Source organism: Lipotes vexillifer, unplaced genomic scaffold, assembly GCF_000442215.2.
Source record: "Lipotes vexillifer unplaced genomic scaffold, Lipotes_vexillifer_v1.1 scaffold680, whole genome shotgun sequence".
NCBI lineage: Eukaryota > Metazoa > Chordata > Mammalia > Artiodactyla > Lipotidae > Lipotes > Lipotes vexillifer.
The window spans coordinates 785960-802604 of NW_006780838.1; the positions used below are offsets into that span (position 1 = coordinate 785960).

At 46.5% G+C, this 16645-nt stretch overlaps 1 protein-coding gene across 1 annotated transcript in view; it reads right to left on the minus strand.

Annotated features, from left to right (window-relative positions):
- RAP1GAP2 (RAP1 GTPase activating protein 2) overlaps window positions 1-16645 on the minus strand; it is a 188266-nt gene that overhangs the window by 45812 nt on the left and 125809 nt on the right. Inside the window, exons 4-8 of the mRNA XM_007454188.1 lie at window positions 14319-14354; window positions 9672-9716; window positions 8903-8935; window positions 8273-8485; window positions 6960-7063 (exon numbers count right to left, since the gene is read on the minus strand). Coding sequence (XP_007454250.1) covers window positions 6960-7063; window positions 8273-8485; window positions 8903-8935; window positions 9672-9716; window positions 14319-14354 — 431 coding nt within the window. The remainder of the gene's footprint in view (window positions 1-6959; window positions 7064-8272; window positions 8486-8902; window positions 8936-9671; window positions 9717-14318; window positions 14355-16645) is intronic.

A 16645-nucleotide genomic window follows, 5' to 3' on the forward strand; every position in this document is an offset into this window, starting at 1 on the left:
AAAAGAACACAGCTGTACACATCAAGTTCTTACTCCCAAATTTAGCTTTGTATCAAGCGGGTGAAGAGAGCCAGGGGTGCCACACAGAAGTGTTCCCTTCACAGAGCAAGAAAATCAGGAGTAGGGAAGGATTCCCAAGTTACAAAGGAGTGTTCCTTTTATCCCTACTAACACTTTTTCCCTAAAACTCTATTTTGTCTATTGCTCACCAGCTTTCTTGGTTAGTATTTCTCCAGCATATCTCTTCTTATTTCTTTATTTTAAATCTTTCCATGTCGTTTTTCTTTAGACATGTCTCTTATTAAGTAGGGTATAGCTGCATTTTTAGTTCAATCTGATAGCCTGATATTTTCATAGGCTAATTTATACTTGTGATTACTAATGTATTTAGAATTACTTTTTATCATTTTGTGTTTTTAATAACCCTGTGTTTTCTTTTTACAGAAACTTTACAGAAGTTTCTGTAACTTCTAATACACATATTTATACTTTTCCAACAAACTCTAAACTTACTTGCTATCTCTCTCCTGAGGAAGGAGGGGACACAATAGCTACTGAACTCTTCCCTCCCACTGTCCTTCCTACATTTGTTTATAAATTTAATTCAAGAATCCTTTTTTAAAAAAAAAAAAAAAACTTCCTTTCTCCAGTCAGTAATTAAACTTATCAACATAGGTTACCTATTTCTTCTCACTTTTTAGTTGCATCTTTCCTTTTGGTTTCTCTTTTCTTCTAGCTGAAGTACATCCTTTAGTAATTCTTTCAGGGAGAGTCTGTAACTGATATATTCCTTTCATTTTTTAAAACATCTGAAACAGCTGTCTACCACCACTTGAAAGATATTGTCCCATTGTCCCATGGCTGATATGAAGTCTGCTCTCAGCCTAGCTGCCATTCACAAATAATCTGTCTTTACCCTTAAGTATCTTTAAAATTTCCTATTTATCTTTGAAGTTCTAAGGAAATCTGTTCCTTACAAGTTTCAAATAACTACCTACAAACCATCTAGATCTAGAAAGTTTTTGTTTTTTTTAGATCTAGAAACTTTTGGAGAGATCATTCTTTGAGAACTTTTTCAATTTATTCCATTATTATTATTGAGCCGGTCAGGTTTTTCACCTCGTGTTAAATTCAGTAATGCATACTTTCCCAGAAAGGCATCTGCTTCAAATAAAATTTTCAATATAATAGCATTGGTTGAACATAATATCTATTAACGTCTATTGTTAAATTGTTTGATCTTCTTTACATCTGTGGTTATATGCCTTCTTAATGCCTAATTTCGTGTATTTTTATTTTCTCTTTTTTTTTTTTTTTTGCTGTACGCGGGCCTCTCACTGTTGTGGCCTCTCCCGCTGCAGAGCACAGGCTCCGGACGCGCAGGCCCAGAGGCCACGGCCCACGGGCCCAGCCGCTCCGCGGCATGTGGGATCCTCCCGGACCGGGGCACGGACCCGTGTCCCCTGCATCGGCAGGCGGACTCTCAACCACTGCGCCACCAGGGAAGCCCTATTTTCTCTTTTTATCTGTATTTGACTAGCTGAATAGTTACCTATTTTGTTGTTATTTTGTTCCCTCAACAGAAGTTTATCTTTTTCTAGGCTATAAATAAATCTGTAGTTTAGATTTACTTATCAAATCTCGTGAGGTTTTTTATTTCTAATTTATTTGTTTCAACTTTAATCTCTGTTCATTCCTTCCTCTTACTTTAAGTAATAATATTGATAATAATAGCAGCTACCATTCTTGAGTAGCTACAATGTATCAGGTTCTGACACATAATATGCATTCAGTAATTTTAAGGTGGATACTACCATCAGGGTTCCACAGATAAACAAACTGAGGCACAGACAGGTTACTAACAACAACTTACAAATATGATTCTTTCTTTTTGAATAAGGAACTTTTTAAGGCAATTAATTTTCTTCTAAGTATAGCTTTGGACACAACCCATAAGCTTTTAGATGTAATATTTTAAATGTCATTATTTTATAAATATTTTATAACTTCAGCTTTGATGTCCTCTTTGGCCCAACAGTTATTTAGGAAAGTGTTGACATAGCCTACTTCTAAGTGGTTAAGTGAGTTTTTTAAACATTACTGTTTTTAATTTGTAGTTTTACTGTCAAATTGTAAGCAAATATATCCAGCAAAGTGTCTGATTTTTAAAATTTATTTAGATTTACTCTGTGGCTCAAAACTCTGGTTCCTAAATCTACTGCTATCAAGAATGATCTGTAAGATTTCTAAAAATAGAAATTTGGGCTAACAATCCTTTTTTATAAAAAAAGGAGCAAAGCTTATGAACAGACAGTTCACAGAAAATAAATACATGTGATCCTTAAATATATGAAGAGATGCCCAACATAATTCAATTAAATCATTAAGAATTTAAACTATACTAAAATACCATTTTCAACTATCAGATTGGCAAAAATCCAAGTTCAAATTTATACAGCTCCTGCCGAAGGCAATTTGGCAAATCTATTAAAATACACGTGCATTTATGTTTTTTGTTTTGTTTTGTTTTTTTGCGGTACGCGGGCCTCTCACTGTTGTGGCCTCTCCCGTTGCGGAGCACAGGCCCCGGACGCACAGGCCCAGCGACCACGGCTCACGGGCCCAGCTGCTCCACGGCATGTGGGATCTTCCCGGACCGGGGCACGCACCCGTGTCCCCTGCATCGGCAGGCGGACTCTCAACCACTGCGCCACCAGGGAAGCCCGCATTTATGTTTTGACCCAGCTATTTTACTTCTGAGAAATTATTTTAGTCCATACAAATTAACATTTGTACAAGGTTATTCATTGCAGCATTATTTGTGATACTGAAAGACTGACAATGGCCAATAAATAATAGGGGATCTATTAAATAAATTATTTCACATTCAGGTGATAGAATACTATGCAGCAGTAAAAGGAATTAAGAAACTCTTTATGTACTAATATGGAAATAACTCTAGATATATTGTTAACAGATACAAGTTACAGAACACTAGGTTCTACAGAATGCTAGGGAAATGAGGAAATGGGAAGATATACAGTTATTCATGTCTTTATATACCTTACATATTTATATTCAAATATATACATGTATGTATGTGTTATATATGTATATCTAGCACATATATATGTGTATATATATTACACATATGTTATATATAATTGTTATATATATATGTATATATGTTATACATATATAACAATTATATATATAATTGTTATATATGTATAACAATTTGTTATTTTTTTAAATGGTTGGAGCCTAGGAGTCTAGGTTTTGTTTTAAAGCCCTATCTACCTTATGATCAATTTGTGTAAATATTCCATAGACACCTGAAAAGAAGCAGAGATCTCCATGAGAGGATCAAAGTTTGATAGCCAAGTATAGGTACAGGTACATATAAAGATACATATATACAATTGACATAAATAATATTAATGAGATTATCCATACCCTCTCATTCCCTACCCTAGTTGATGTCAAGTGGTAAGAAGTATGTTAAAATCTACCACTACAATTGTATTCTGCCAATTTCTCCATATTTTAATCACTACATATATATGTGTGTGCATATATATATATATATATATATATACACACATATATTATGTTAAAATATATACTATTAACAACAAAAAGGTTCATAAGATATCTTTGCTGTGGATTTTATCTTTCACAAATAGACAATGGCCCTCTTTGTCACACTGATTGCTTTGCCTTAAATTCTGTTTTTCCATAGTAATATTGCCCACTCTGCTTTCTTTTCGGATTTGATTGTTATAACTTTTTCTCAACACTTTTCTTTTTAAATATACAGGTTACTTTCTTTCATAAAATTAACTGATTGATTTTTTCCCCCCTTTGGAGAGATGACCCAAACTGAGAATCTTTTCTGTGTAATAGTGGAATTTAACTAATTTATATTTATTATACATCATCTATGTACTCAGACATTTCCATTATCATATTTATTTATTTATGATTCCTCTATTTTCTCTCTTTTTCTATATGGGTACGTTTTCTTTGTCATTGATTTTGTCTGATATTTGGTGAGTCTTTTTTTTTTTTTTTTTGCAGTACGTGGGCCTCTCACTGTTGTGGCCTCTCCCGTTGCGGAGCACCGGCTCCGGACGCGCAGGCTCAGTGGCCATGGCTCATGGGCCCAGCCGCTCCACGGCATGTGGGATCTTCCTGGACCGGGCCACGAACCCGTGTCCCCTGCATTGGCAGGCGGACTCTCAACCACTGCGCCACCGGGGAAGCCCTGGTGAGTTATTTTGATCTTCAGATTTAAGTCTTCAATCAGCTTAAGAACACCCATTATCCACATGTTTAATTCCTGTTCACTATCCTCCACATTCATTACAATTTTGCTTATCATTTTATAGTTGTTGTGTTTACCTTTGAATTATGTGAGAGCTTCTTAAGCTTATTCTCAATATTACTAACTGGGTTTTCCACAAAGTAGATTCTGCTCTTTACTGTTTGTAATATCATTTAGAATTCTTCTTGGCCATTTTTAGTTTTTTAATATTATTTCCTTAATTTAACCAGCACATTCTTCATATCATTCTATTGCCTTATTTAATCTTTTGTCTTTAAAACAAACAGTTTATTTTTTTCTAGAAGTCTGCCGAAAACACAAAGTTAATAGATATCTCAATTTTACTTGGCTTTCTATAACAAATCCTTTTCAAAGCTTGGTTATTTCCCTACCTTCTAAATGCTAGGTTATACTTTTTTAGATGCAGAATCTTTTCTTTCACCAAACTATGAGGGGTTTCCCCCCCACTTCTTCTTTTTATATCCAAACTTGAAAATGGAGACATCTACTCAGGCTTGTTATTTATCTCCAAACTGTTAGTAGATTCTCCTTGGCAACGCTCATGGCACACACAGATGCTGTTAGAATACTCTCCGCAGATTTTAGGCTAGAGAGCTGGTTGTTATAAGACATCAATTAAATAATCCAGAAGCCTACAGGGAATGAGGAGGAAGCTGGGACAGGAGTCACTGCCAGCAGAGGAATTTCATCTCTGCATAATTTCTTCTTTGTGCCTGGTAAAGTTACTAGGCTGTGGGACCAATTTTTTTAGGTCTGGTTTTCAATTTGGCCATTACTGTGGGTACACGATGTGATTATCCAACTTCCTAGCTAGTGAATGGCTTCTCTCTGCCACCCCACTCGCTGGATTTCTGTTTGGGAGAGCCACATTTGAGCTTGGGCTCCCCAGGGCACTGATTTCAAATGCTCTTGACCCCAAACAACAAAAGTGGTTCCACGTAGAAAGACCCCTGACTGTTCCAGGGCTCACCCTTACTTCTAAACAGCACAGAATTGTCCCCAAATCTCCAATTTCACATATTCCCACACTACATTGCTTTCTAAGGAAGAAGCAATGGGGTTCAACTCTCAATATCACCTACATTACAGCCCTAACTACCCCACAGATGACAAAAAAAAAAAATCATCGAAATACATTGCGTGCTGGGCATCTTTCTCTTATTTTTAGTCCAGGTGCAGCATTTCACATAGGCTCTATACTAGAAAAAGAGGGTTAGATCCTTGTATTCAATTATCTTCTTACTCAGAAATTCTACCCAACCTGGGTCTGATTTTTACTGAGAAAGGAAGTAATTTTCTTTTTTCTTTTCTTTTTTTTTTTTTTTGCTGTACGCAGGCCTCTCACTGCTGTGGCCTCTCCCGTTGCGGAGCACAGGCTCCGGACGCGCAGGCTCAGCGGCCATGGCTCACGGGCCCAGCCGCTCCGCGGCACGTGGGATCTTCACAGACCGGGTCACGAACCCGCGTCCCCTACATCGGCAGGCGGACTCTCAACCACTGCGCCACCAGGGAAGCCCGGAAGTAATTTTCTTTACAGAGGTTCACCTAGCTCGAAATCCTATTAGGAGATGGGGATCCAGGTATTACTCCCTCAGAAAATTGGCTCTAGCGATTTAATGGACTCTTCCTTGCAAACATCATTTCTAGCCAGGTGAACCTCAGCAAAGAAAATTGCTTCCTTTCTTAATAAAGAGCAAACCAAAATTGGATGAGTGCTGACAACTTCCTTGTACCAGCCCCCCCTCTCACCTCTCCTATAGCAAGGCTGTGTGTCCCTGTCCATCCCAAATTTATCTCAAAATCTGGGCAGAAAGAAAAAATGTTATTGCTCTTTTCCAAATACCTTCAAGGACTTCCAATTAGATTCACAAATATGGACTGGGAGCTTGACAGGCTCATGGCTAAACACCAGCACTGGTCTTCCTGGCTTCTCCACCAGCCCACCAGGGACAGAGATAAATAAGACAGACTCTGTGCTCCCACAGCGTCCTGTGTAAATCACTAAAATAATACCTGCGCCACATATTAAACTCCTCCATGTTCCTCTCCACTAGACCATAAGCCTGCAGAGAACACAGACCATCCCTCTGTCATTATTGCAGAGGAGGTTCTACAAAACACGTTAGTCACACCAAACAGAAACCAGTTCCAGTTCCTGCCCTTGAGGAGGTCATATTCCAGAGAGAGGTCCCCAGCTTAGCTGTGAATCAGCGCTCCCGTTGTGACCACGACTCCGTCTCGGGTGCACACAGATGCTCTGGGATCTATTTTCCCTGACTGGCTGCACACCGTAGGTAGTATTCTGGCCAACCCTCTCCCGGGACAGGTTGGAGTTGCATCTCAGCAGGATAAGCCATCTTCCTCAGAGTCCCAGTCCCCACAAGAGAGGCAGGTTGGGGTGCGGTCTAGATGACCTTGAACCAGATACCACTCTGACTCCCGCGATCAGCCCCAGGCATAAACACCTGGTCTCCCTGCCTGGCAACTCAGACATAGCCCCAAGGTTCCAGCCAGGTCTGTTTCCCCAGCACACCCAGAGCAGACTGGTCAGACTGGTATTTCTGGGTCCTGGCCACTAGAGGCGTGGCCTCTAACAGTGCAGAAGCCCCACCTGAGAATGATCCGAAGGTACTCAATACCATCCGTCTCCTCACACTTGATGGACAAGAGCAAGTTCCCCAGACTGCTGCCAGTACAGTAGAAGTTTAGATGATCCTAGAGACAGAAATCAGGTGTTAGCGGGGAGAAGGGGACCTTCCGGACATGTTCCCCCAAATCACCTCCTTCACCAGGAGTCAGAAGCCCCATAGCCATGAGGAAGAGAAGGATGCTACTGCTGTGGCTGCTATTGGTGGTGATGGGGGGAGGGGGGAGGAGGGGAAGAAGGAGAAGGGGTCACGGTAAGAGGCCCAACTGAGTCCCAGGATGTGCCAGGCACTGGGCTGAGGGCCTAATAGCCCTTATCTCCTTTCATCCTGACTACAACTTTATGCAGGAGGAAACATCATCATCCCCATTTCACAGATGGGTAAACCAAGTTCAGAGTTGTTAACTGTCCGGGGTCACACAACTAATAGTAAAAGATCCAGGGTTCAAACCCACACCTGTCTTGACCAAAGCCCAAGTTCTTCACCACAAGATATCGAGTCCACATCCTTGCTTCCAGGGGCAACGCTTGCCAATTCAGACTATTTGTGGGAATAAAGCCAGGAGGTTCACTGGCACCTCCACCCAAGGGGAGCCAGGAGGTCCTCTGGACAGTGGGTCTCCTCCTGGCCCAGGGAGCCCATACCAGACAGGCCATATCAGGATGCGGCCCTCGAATCTGCACTTTAACACGTTCCCCAGGGGGTTCTGATGCAGCTCCTAAGACTGCAAAGCTGCCTTGGGCCGGAGATTTCCGGAATCTGCCTTCGGGACTTCCAGAACCTGCCAAGTCTAATGGGCAGAATATATTTAAAGAAATGTAACTTTGTCACTTTTAAGCCATCAGAGGCTCACAGCACATCATCCAGTACAAGTACTCAGGGGGACCTGCTTGAATGAGGACACGAGAGACTTGTACCATTTTGACAGAAACAGACTTCCAAGGTGTGAGAAAGTATTTGTCCCTTCCACCCTCCTCCACCCCCAAACACTACCCATTCCATCACCTCCTAAGATATTTGTTGGGGGTGATCCCCACCCAGACTCATCACACCAAGAGCCTTCCTAACTTCTGCACACCCTCTGTCCGCCCCATCCCTGCCCAGGAGCACAGCCAGTCAGACCTCTCCAACGAAGACACAGGCAGGCAGCAAGGACAGGGAGGGCGACTTCGAAGAGGAGAGACAGAGATAAAGGGGCAACTGGAGAGGAATGCTGGGTTCCTGGGGCCCTCCCCCTCCAGCAGCTATTTTTGCCTCCGGGCCCCCTGGGCCTCACCTTCCCCAGGAAGTGCCTGCGGTAGGCCCTGGCTTCACCCTTGCACTCGAGCTTGTAGCCAAATGTGCTGGGGCTGAGGTTGTCCTCTTCCTCCTCCTCACAGATGCTGCTGCCCAGGGAGGTCGGCGTGCTCACGTTCTCAGGGTCCTCAATCCAATAGCCCCCAAACTGGGGCAGGACGATCAGGGGGTATGGGCCTCCTTTCTCCACCACCTAGAGGCAGAGGGAGGGTCTTGCACTGCAGCCTGCCCTGGGTCTGCAGGAGGTGGGGAGAGGTGCCAGGAGGGGTGCCCTCCAACTTCTGAACTGCTCCAAGGAGGGCATCCCGTCTTTGAGGCCAAACGCAGCAACATGAACCCCTCCCCTAAGCCCTACAACGTCTCCAGCTTCACCAACCCTGTAGTTTCAGAGGTGCAAAGCTTGGATGGGTACCCCCAATTTAAACATGGCAAAGCTGAGGTCACAAAGGGAAAGGTGGCAAAAGGCCTCAAGCCCTCAAGTACCAGGGCCAGGGTTCTCTCCCACGTGGGGTGGGGCAGGGACCATCAACATCATCACCGTCAGCTCCCCCGCCCCCGCCCCCGGCAAAGACAGGACCCAGAGCTGCCGTGCGGCCAGGGGGGTTCCTACCTCGTCGATGCTGGGGTACGGAATGTAGTCGTCCTGCAAGACAAACCAGACAATGTCACCATTAGTCCCGGCAATGCCCAGGAAGTTTGAGCACTGTTTCCATTCCCCTCTCCACTCCTTACTCCAGGTGGGGTAAGGAATAGGCTGGGGGGCCTGGCAGGCTGCACCAGGGCTTTGGGAGCATCAGTGGGAAGAACACCGGACAGAAGAGCCTAGAGGCAGCTCTGGGATGTGGCTTGAGTTCTTCCCCAAACTGACAGAACCTGAGTGCAAACCCTGCCAGCTGAAGATGCAGTACGCAGAGCGCCGGGTCCCACACTCCTGTGACCCAGCTTCTCACCCTAGGATGCTGTAACAGGAAGATGACCTCTGGTCCCACCTAGCCCCCTCCAGGAAAGGGGGTTAACCTCTAAGTGATAAGCTGCATGCCTGGGCCTTGGCAATGGAAGCCGAAGCTGAGAGCTGATGCCTCCGGAGCCTGGAGCATACAGCCTGACACCCCTACGTGCTGCATGCAGTCCGTTTGCAGGAGCAGGTGCAGAGAAGCCAAGCTGAGCCACAAGCCTTGTCTCACCAAGGCCTCCACCCCAGCGCACCCTGAAGCTGCCCCAAAGGCGTCAAGCCAGGGCCCCCCTTGCTGCCCACTGTGCACCGGTCAACACCGTGCGGCCACTTAAGTGGCTCTTGGTGAAAATAAGAGTTAGACAGTGTAAGACAGCAGACCCCAGCATGCCAGCTCTGCCCCCTGCCTGGCACCCGCCCAGCCCACCTTGTTCTTCTGGGGTCCCGGCTTCTGCTCTTCAAGCTTGATCCCCTGCAGAAACAAGGAAAAGAGGATCCATGGAAAAGCAAAGGTCACAGAAGACAGGCCAAACAGAGGAGTCTATCAGGAGCAGCTGCCTTAGCTGGGGGTTAGTACCAATAGCAGCAACAGCTGGCATGTGCTGGGCCCTTACACACTCAGGCCTCACAGCAGCCTCAGGCAAGGCGGCAGCGTAGGGGGTTAAGAGCGTGGACTCAAGCCAGATCACCAGGATTCAAATCCCAACACTGCCGCTTATGACCTGATGACCATGGGCAAGTCACAAAACCTCTCTGTAGCTCGGTGTTCCCATCTGTAAAATGGGAACGAAAACGTCACCTACTCTTGTGGTGAAGATTAAATGTTGAGAGTGTGTTAAGCCCTTGGAAGACTGATCACTATATAGTAAAACTACGGGTAGGCAGCATTTTCATCTTGGTGCTTAAATATCTCCACCAGCCTCTCTCAAAGCCAGTAGGTGAGGGGTGAGGATGGGAACCTGCATCTTCTGGTGTCATCGATGCCCACATGTTGGACCTCATGCCACACCAGCTCCACCCCTCCCTGGTGGGAAGGTCCAAGGGTGACAGGCAGGCCACCTGGTCCTCATTCTGCCGCTGTCATACTATCCATGACCCTTGACAAAGTTGAGCCTCTTGCAGCCTCCATGGCTTCATCTGCAAAATGAGGATTCTAACACCCACCCTCCTGCCTCATAGATGTGTCACTGCAAGGGACAGGTACCATGACTGGGCCTGGATTAAAGGGGATCATCTGCAGTTATCTGGAAAATGCTCTTCCGGGGAGCAGAGCCTGGTCCTATAGTCACGTTCTGAATTAACTAGGTTTTGAGGGAGGCGGGCACATGGTGTTCCCAAGATTGTTTGAATAAATCCAACGAGGGTGTGAGACGCTGGGACACACTGCGACACACTAGGAGAAACAGGTCCCCTCTAGAGAGAAGAGTGTCCAGAAGCGGCCGCTGCCTGATGATAATAATACACATCAGGATCTTGGCCTTCCATTGCGCTCCCTCTGTTGTCTCCTTTGAAGCCCTCAGCACCTATTTACCAATGAGGAAACTGAGGCCCAGGGAGTAGGTTGCTGGCCTAACGTCACACAGCTTGCAAGTGACAGCACCTGGATTTGAAGCTGGACTGTGTGTCTACAAGTGTGTCTACAAGTGCATGGTCCTATCCCACAGCTCTCAGAGCCCAAGACTCCTGCTAACTGGGTGGATTTAGACTTGGGCTTCTCCAGACTTGGCTGGGCTGAGTCACCTGCGGTGTTGTTCAAGAGGGCGTGGGAGGGCGCCCTCCCGCTGGACAGGTGCTCCTTTCCACACACAGGGATAAAAAAACACCCGAGTGGCCAGCAGGGAGGCAAACTGGGCGGATGGGCATGGGGGTGATGTCAGGAGTTTGTTTTGTTTGTCCTGCACTAGTCATCCCTGCCTGGGAACAGCCACTGGGCAGGAGAGCAAACCTCCTCCTGTGCCTTCCCCCACGACAGAGCCACCATGCGGCACTGGGCCGTCTCTTGTGTGTCATCCTTTGCAACAGGTATTATGATTATGCCCCCCTCCTCCATCCCCAGCCGTGAAGACACTGAGGCTCAGAGAGGTAGAGTGACTTGACCAAGGATACTCAGCTAGAACGTGAACATAGGACCAAAGGGATCCAAAGCTTGTGCACTCAGCCCCTGTTGCTTCACAGGGATTGTGCCCTTCTTCAAAGCCCTAGACTCTCGGTCTGGGAGGTCAGTAGTCCTGGATCTTAGTTTCAACTCTTCACAACTCTCAGAGTGCCCTGGATGCTTCACTGCTCTGAGGCTCAGTGTTCACGCCCGCAGCATGAGAGAGGGCACCCACACTCAAGGACAGACTCCAGCCACACTTCATTGAAGCCGCTTCCCATGTGAGTTTCATACAGGCAGAGGAGTTGGAAACTGTGGCCCCTAGGAGGCTGGGACCCAGTGGGCACGTGGTAGAGGCCCAAAAACTGGGAAGTCCGGTTTCAGCCACCAGCAATCTCAACTGAGATGAAATTGACCAACCGCCCAAGGGTGTCAGCCACCTGCCGTGGAGACACACAGGAAGCAACCAGACCCCTGGGACTTCCCTGGTGGTCCAGTGGTTAAGACTCCACTGCTTTCACTGCAGAGGGTGCGGGTTCAATCCCTGGTCGGGGAACTAAGATCCCACAAGCTGCATAGCACGGAAAAAAAAAAAAAAAAAAACCCCTGTCCTTGCCAGGCTCCCAATCTAGTTGAGAGGACAACCCAGCAGCCTCGAAACACGAGGACAGTGAGGCCGGTTAAGTGGGGCTGGAGTCTGTGCTCAGAGAAGCCCTTTGTTGGGGAGGCCGGGGGCCCCGGCTAGCGGTGAGGGGTGAGTGGATCGTGGGAGCAACCAGACAGAAGGCAGGGTGAGCCGCAAACTCCCCGCCAGCTTGCCAGAGTGTGGGGATTCCGTGGCTCGAGGTGAAGATCCCAGCTTTACTGAGCACCTATTATACACTGCCTCCCATCACTCACTGTCAAGGCCGGCGCCCTCCCTGTTTCCGCAACTTGACTGTACATTCCCTAAATGCACATAAATCAGTTTGTAGTCCACACACTGCTGGGCACAGAGCAGGATTTTAATAACTTGCTCGCGATAATGACACAACCACTAATAATAGTTTTCCCTCCCTCTCCCCCCTTAGGGAGACCTGGCTTTCCCACGCTTGCTGGTAGCAGCTGCCTTCTCAGCATCTCCACCTGCATCTCAGGCCCGTTGTGGGCACGCTCTCTGCCTCTCCTCCTAGAGCTTCCATCACTACCAGATCCTCCTTCCTGGAGCCTGCAGCAGCTACTTAGTATAAAGAGCACAATAATATAGTGGCTAAGCCTTGAAGCTACGTACTAGCCCTGAGCCCTTAAGTGTTTTATTTAATATCTCTGTGCCTCAGTTTTCTCACCTGTGAAATGGGCATAATAATAATATGCCTACTTCCTGTGGGCCTTGTCAGGAAGACACGAGATAACGCCTGTCAATCTCTGAGCCCAGAGAAGTGCTTGAAATATGCGGGCTATTATCAGCATCTTCTTCCCACCTACATTTATTAAGCCTTCTGGACCTCCCCCCATATTCCCTAGGGCAGTGGTTCTCATTTGTGAGCCCTGACCCCTTGGTGAGGGGTGATTATAAAGGACCCTCAACACTGAACACTGATTTTTGTGCAATGCCTACAAAGTATTTACATATTTCTCATTTCATCCCAACAACCATGTAAGTGGGTATTTTACATGTAAGCGGGCATTCTTATTTATAGAAGCTGTGATATTGTGATTTATAATAAGAAATATATATTTGGTCTTCATGCAGTTTGAGGCACAGAGCTCCTAAAACCCTTGGAATTTCCTAGGTGATAAGAGCAATGGGAGCATCTTTTGTTATAGCATCTGGACTTTTGTCCTTGATTCCTACAACAGCTCCAGAGCCATAAAGGTGAAAGGAGTGTCTTGTTATAAGTTTATGTTAATGAGGTAACTTTTGGGAAGCCCCTAAGGATGGAGGCTTGTTGCCAGGGGAACCAACCCCGATTAGAGGGTTGGAACTTTCAGCCCCACCCCCAACCTCCAGAGAGGGGAGAGGGGCTGGAGATTCAACCAATCACCAATAGCCAATGATTTAATCAATCACGCCCATGTAAAGAAGCCTCCACAAAAACCCAAAAGGACAGGGTTTTGATAACTTCCTGGTTGGTGAACACGTGCTGTGCCCAAAGAAGGCATAGAAGCTTGCACCCCTTCCCACATACCTTGCCCTAGGCCATTCTTCCATCTGGCTGTTCCTGAGTTACAGCTTTTTATAATAAACTGATAATCTAGTAGCAAACTCTTTTCCTGAGTTCTGTGAGCCACTCTAGCAAATTAATCGAACCCGAGGAGGGGGTCGTGGGAACCTCCGATTTGTAGCCAGTGAGTCAGAAGCACAGGTGCCAACATGGACTTGGGATTGGTGTTGAAGTCAGGGGAGGAGGGTGGTCTTGTGAGACTGAGCCCTTCACCTGTGGGATCTGACCCTATCTCCAGGTAGACAGTCTCAGAACTGAGTGAAACTGTAGGGCACCCAGCTGGTTTCGCAGAACTGTTTAGTGTGGGAAAACTGCCACACGTCTGGTGTCAGAGTGAGGTGAGAACAGTGCTGTGAGTAGACAGAAAACAGGAGCGAGAAGCTTAGAAAAGGGAAGGAACTAGTGCTAGCGAGTATTAGATGCAGGATTTGAACTCAGGTCTGTCTCCCACTCCACTGCTCTGCCTCGCAGACGTGAGATGAGTACCCTAAGAAGGGGCTTTCTTTCCAGCCCATTCCAGGAACAACGGACCCCCTCAAACCCTCCCCACATCCGTCTGCCCTGCTGGCAGGTTCTGTTTGTCTTTTCTCCATCCTTCAGGCGGGAGCCGTCCCAGAATCCTCTGTGCCATTCGACATGGAAATGGCCTCAGGTGGTCCAGGCCATCAGGACTGTGAGTTCTCTCTTCTCTGCCCTCCCTCCAAGGATCCGAGTTTTGCCTGTGGGTTCTGCTGGTGTCGTGTCTGCCTGGCTCCCCAACAATGAGGATGCTCACCTGCATTTTCTCCAGCATCTCAAAGAACTCCGCTGACTGAAAGACACAAAGAGGGTGGGGAGAGAAAGATGGGGCGTCAGCCAGGAGGTCTGCTGAGAAAGCCTCTCCGTTGACTGTCTGGAGGCTCAACCCAGGGCTTCCCCAGGGACAAAATTCATTTGGATCAAGAGAGAAGATAATTTGATCTTGCCTTTGCAGGGCTGGAGGGCCAGAATACCCCATACAACAAGAGGGGGAAGAAAAGCATGCCCGGGCTGGCAAATGGCCCTGGGGAGAACAGTTACTCAGTCTCTGTCAAGAGGGAGGGGTCCCTGGGAAAAGCCAAGGTCTCCAAAATGCCTGTCAGCCCTGGGATTCAGCCTCCAGCAGGATTCGTGTTTGGGATGTTTTCAACCCAACAGTGAGGCCAAGATGTCCCACACAAGTAGTGTTCCAACTTTTGTGGCAACAATAAGCTCTTCTGTCTTCTCACAGAAGTCTCACTTAGAACTCCAACATACAAAACCAGTAAAAGCACAGCTGCTCTGGCCAAGGCAGAGCCCCTGATGTGCCACCTCTGCCTGTCCCTGTCCCCTGTCCCCAAGGCACCTTTTGGGACCCAAGAACTGGTGAGGAAAACCTAAAAACCGTTGAACTGCAGCCTCCAGTGGCCTGGATGGGTTATTTTTAAAATCGTAAACTACGTAAGTCCAAACTTTTAACCTACTTTGGTGCCACCCTTGTACACTCCAGGTAAGGCCAAAAGGAGAAAAAGTGGAATGAAAGGGTGAGGGACTGAAAGCTCTACCCTAATAAACACATGCAGAGGTTGCCCCAGAAGTGTCCCCACTTCCCGTTCTGTAAAAACAGCTACACTTTTTTGTCATAAGATCACTGCCCACATCGGGGCACTGGCAAGCCACGAGTTAATGAGCGCCCAGAAGAGACAGCCCCCAGATGAATAGGAAACAAAAGAAAGCAGTGAAAAGGAAGCATGTCCTTGTCACTTCTTCATGCAGAGGCAGGGCATCCACGATGCTTTCCTCTGCAGGCACCAATGGGCCAGCACTGCCTGCAGCCCCGTCACCCTCAGCATTCTCAGAAGAGAACCACCATGGAAAGGACCCTTGTGGAGTCACCTGCAGAGACCTGGCCCTGCTGCAGACTCCAAGTGACCTCTTCCAGGCTAAAGGTGGCCCACCAGAGGCAAAGAGTCTCTGACCCCCCCAGCAGTTCAGGTTCCAGGGTCTGGAAACCCCACTTGTGAATGTACAGGGTTGAGGACAAGCTTGGGTCACCCACATCAAGCACCCTTGACCAGAAGCAGCCATCAAACACCCAGCTCTCAAACCTATCCTTCCCACTTGTTCTGTGTATTCTTACCAACTCCAATCTCCAGGATACCAAGAATAATAGACATAAAGAACTTATTCAGATCAGTAAGGCTAGAAAGATGAGCAAAAAGAGGACAAGGAGGTAGAAACAATCAGCATTTTAAATACACAGACCTCTGACCCAACAATTCCTCTTCGAAGAATGTGTACTGACACTTGAACACAAAGACAGATACAATATAATGGCCATTGCAGCATTTTTCGTAACAGCAAAAAATGCAAACAACTTAAATGTAGGAAATTGGTTAGAATAAGCTACATAGAATAAAACGCAAATACTATGAAAGACTGTGTGCCAATAACTGAGATGAAATGAACAATTCCTGGCAATACGCAAACTACCAAAACTGACTTGGGAAGAAACAGAAAATCTAAAAAGACCTATATTAAATAAAGAGATTGAATTAGTAATCAAAGAACTACCCACAAAGAGGAGCCCAGGTCCAAATGGCTTCAGCTGTGAATTCTACCCCTTAAAGAAGAAGTAATGTTAATTCCTCACAAACTCTTCCAAAGATAGAAGAGGGAATGCTTCTCAACTTACCGCATAAGGTTAGTACTACACTGACACCAAAATTAACATCACAAGAAAAGAAAACTACAGACCAATATAGCTTATGAAAATAGATGCAAAAATTCTCAACAAAATTCTAGCAAACTGAATCCAGCAACATAAAAAGAACTACCATTTGACCCAGCAATTCCACTCCTAGGTATATACCCCCAAGAGAAATGAAAACATATATTAAGAACATATGTCTCGGGCTTCCCTGGTGGCGCAGTGGTTGAGAGTCCGCCTGCGAATGCAGGGGACGTGGGTTCGCGCCCCGGTCTGGGAAGAGCCCACATGCCACAGAGCGGCTGGGCCCGTGAGCCATGGCCGCTGAGCCTGCGCGTCTGGAGCCTGTGCTCTGTGGCGGGGGAGGCCGCGACAGTGAGAGGCCCGCGTACCGC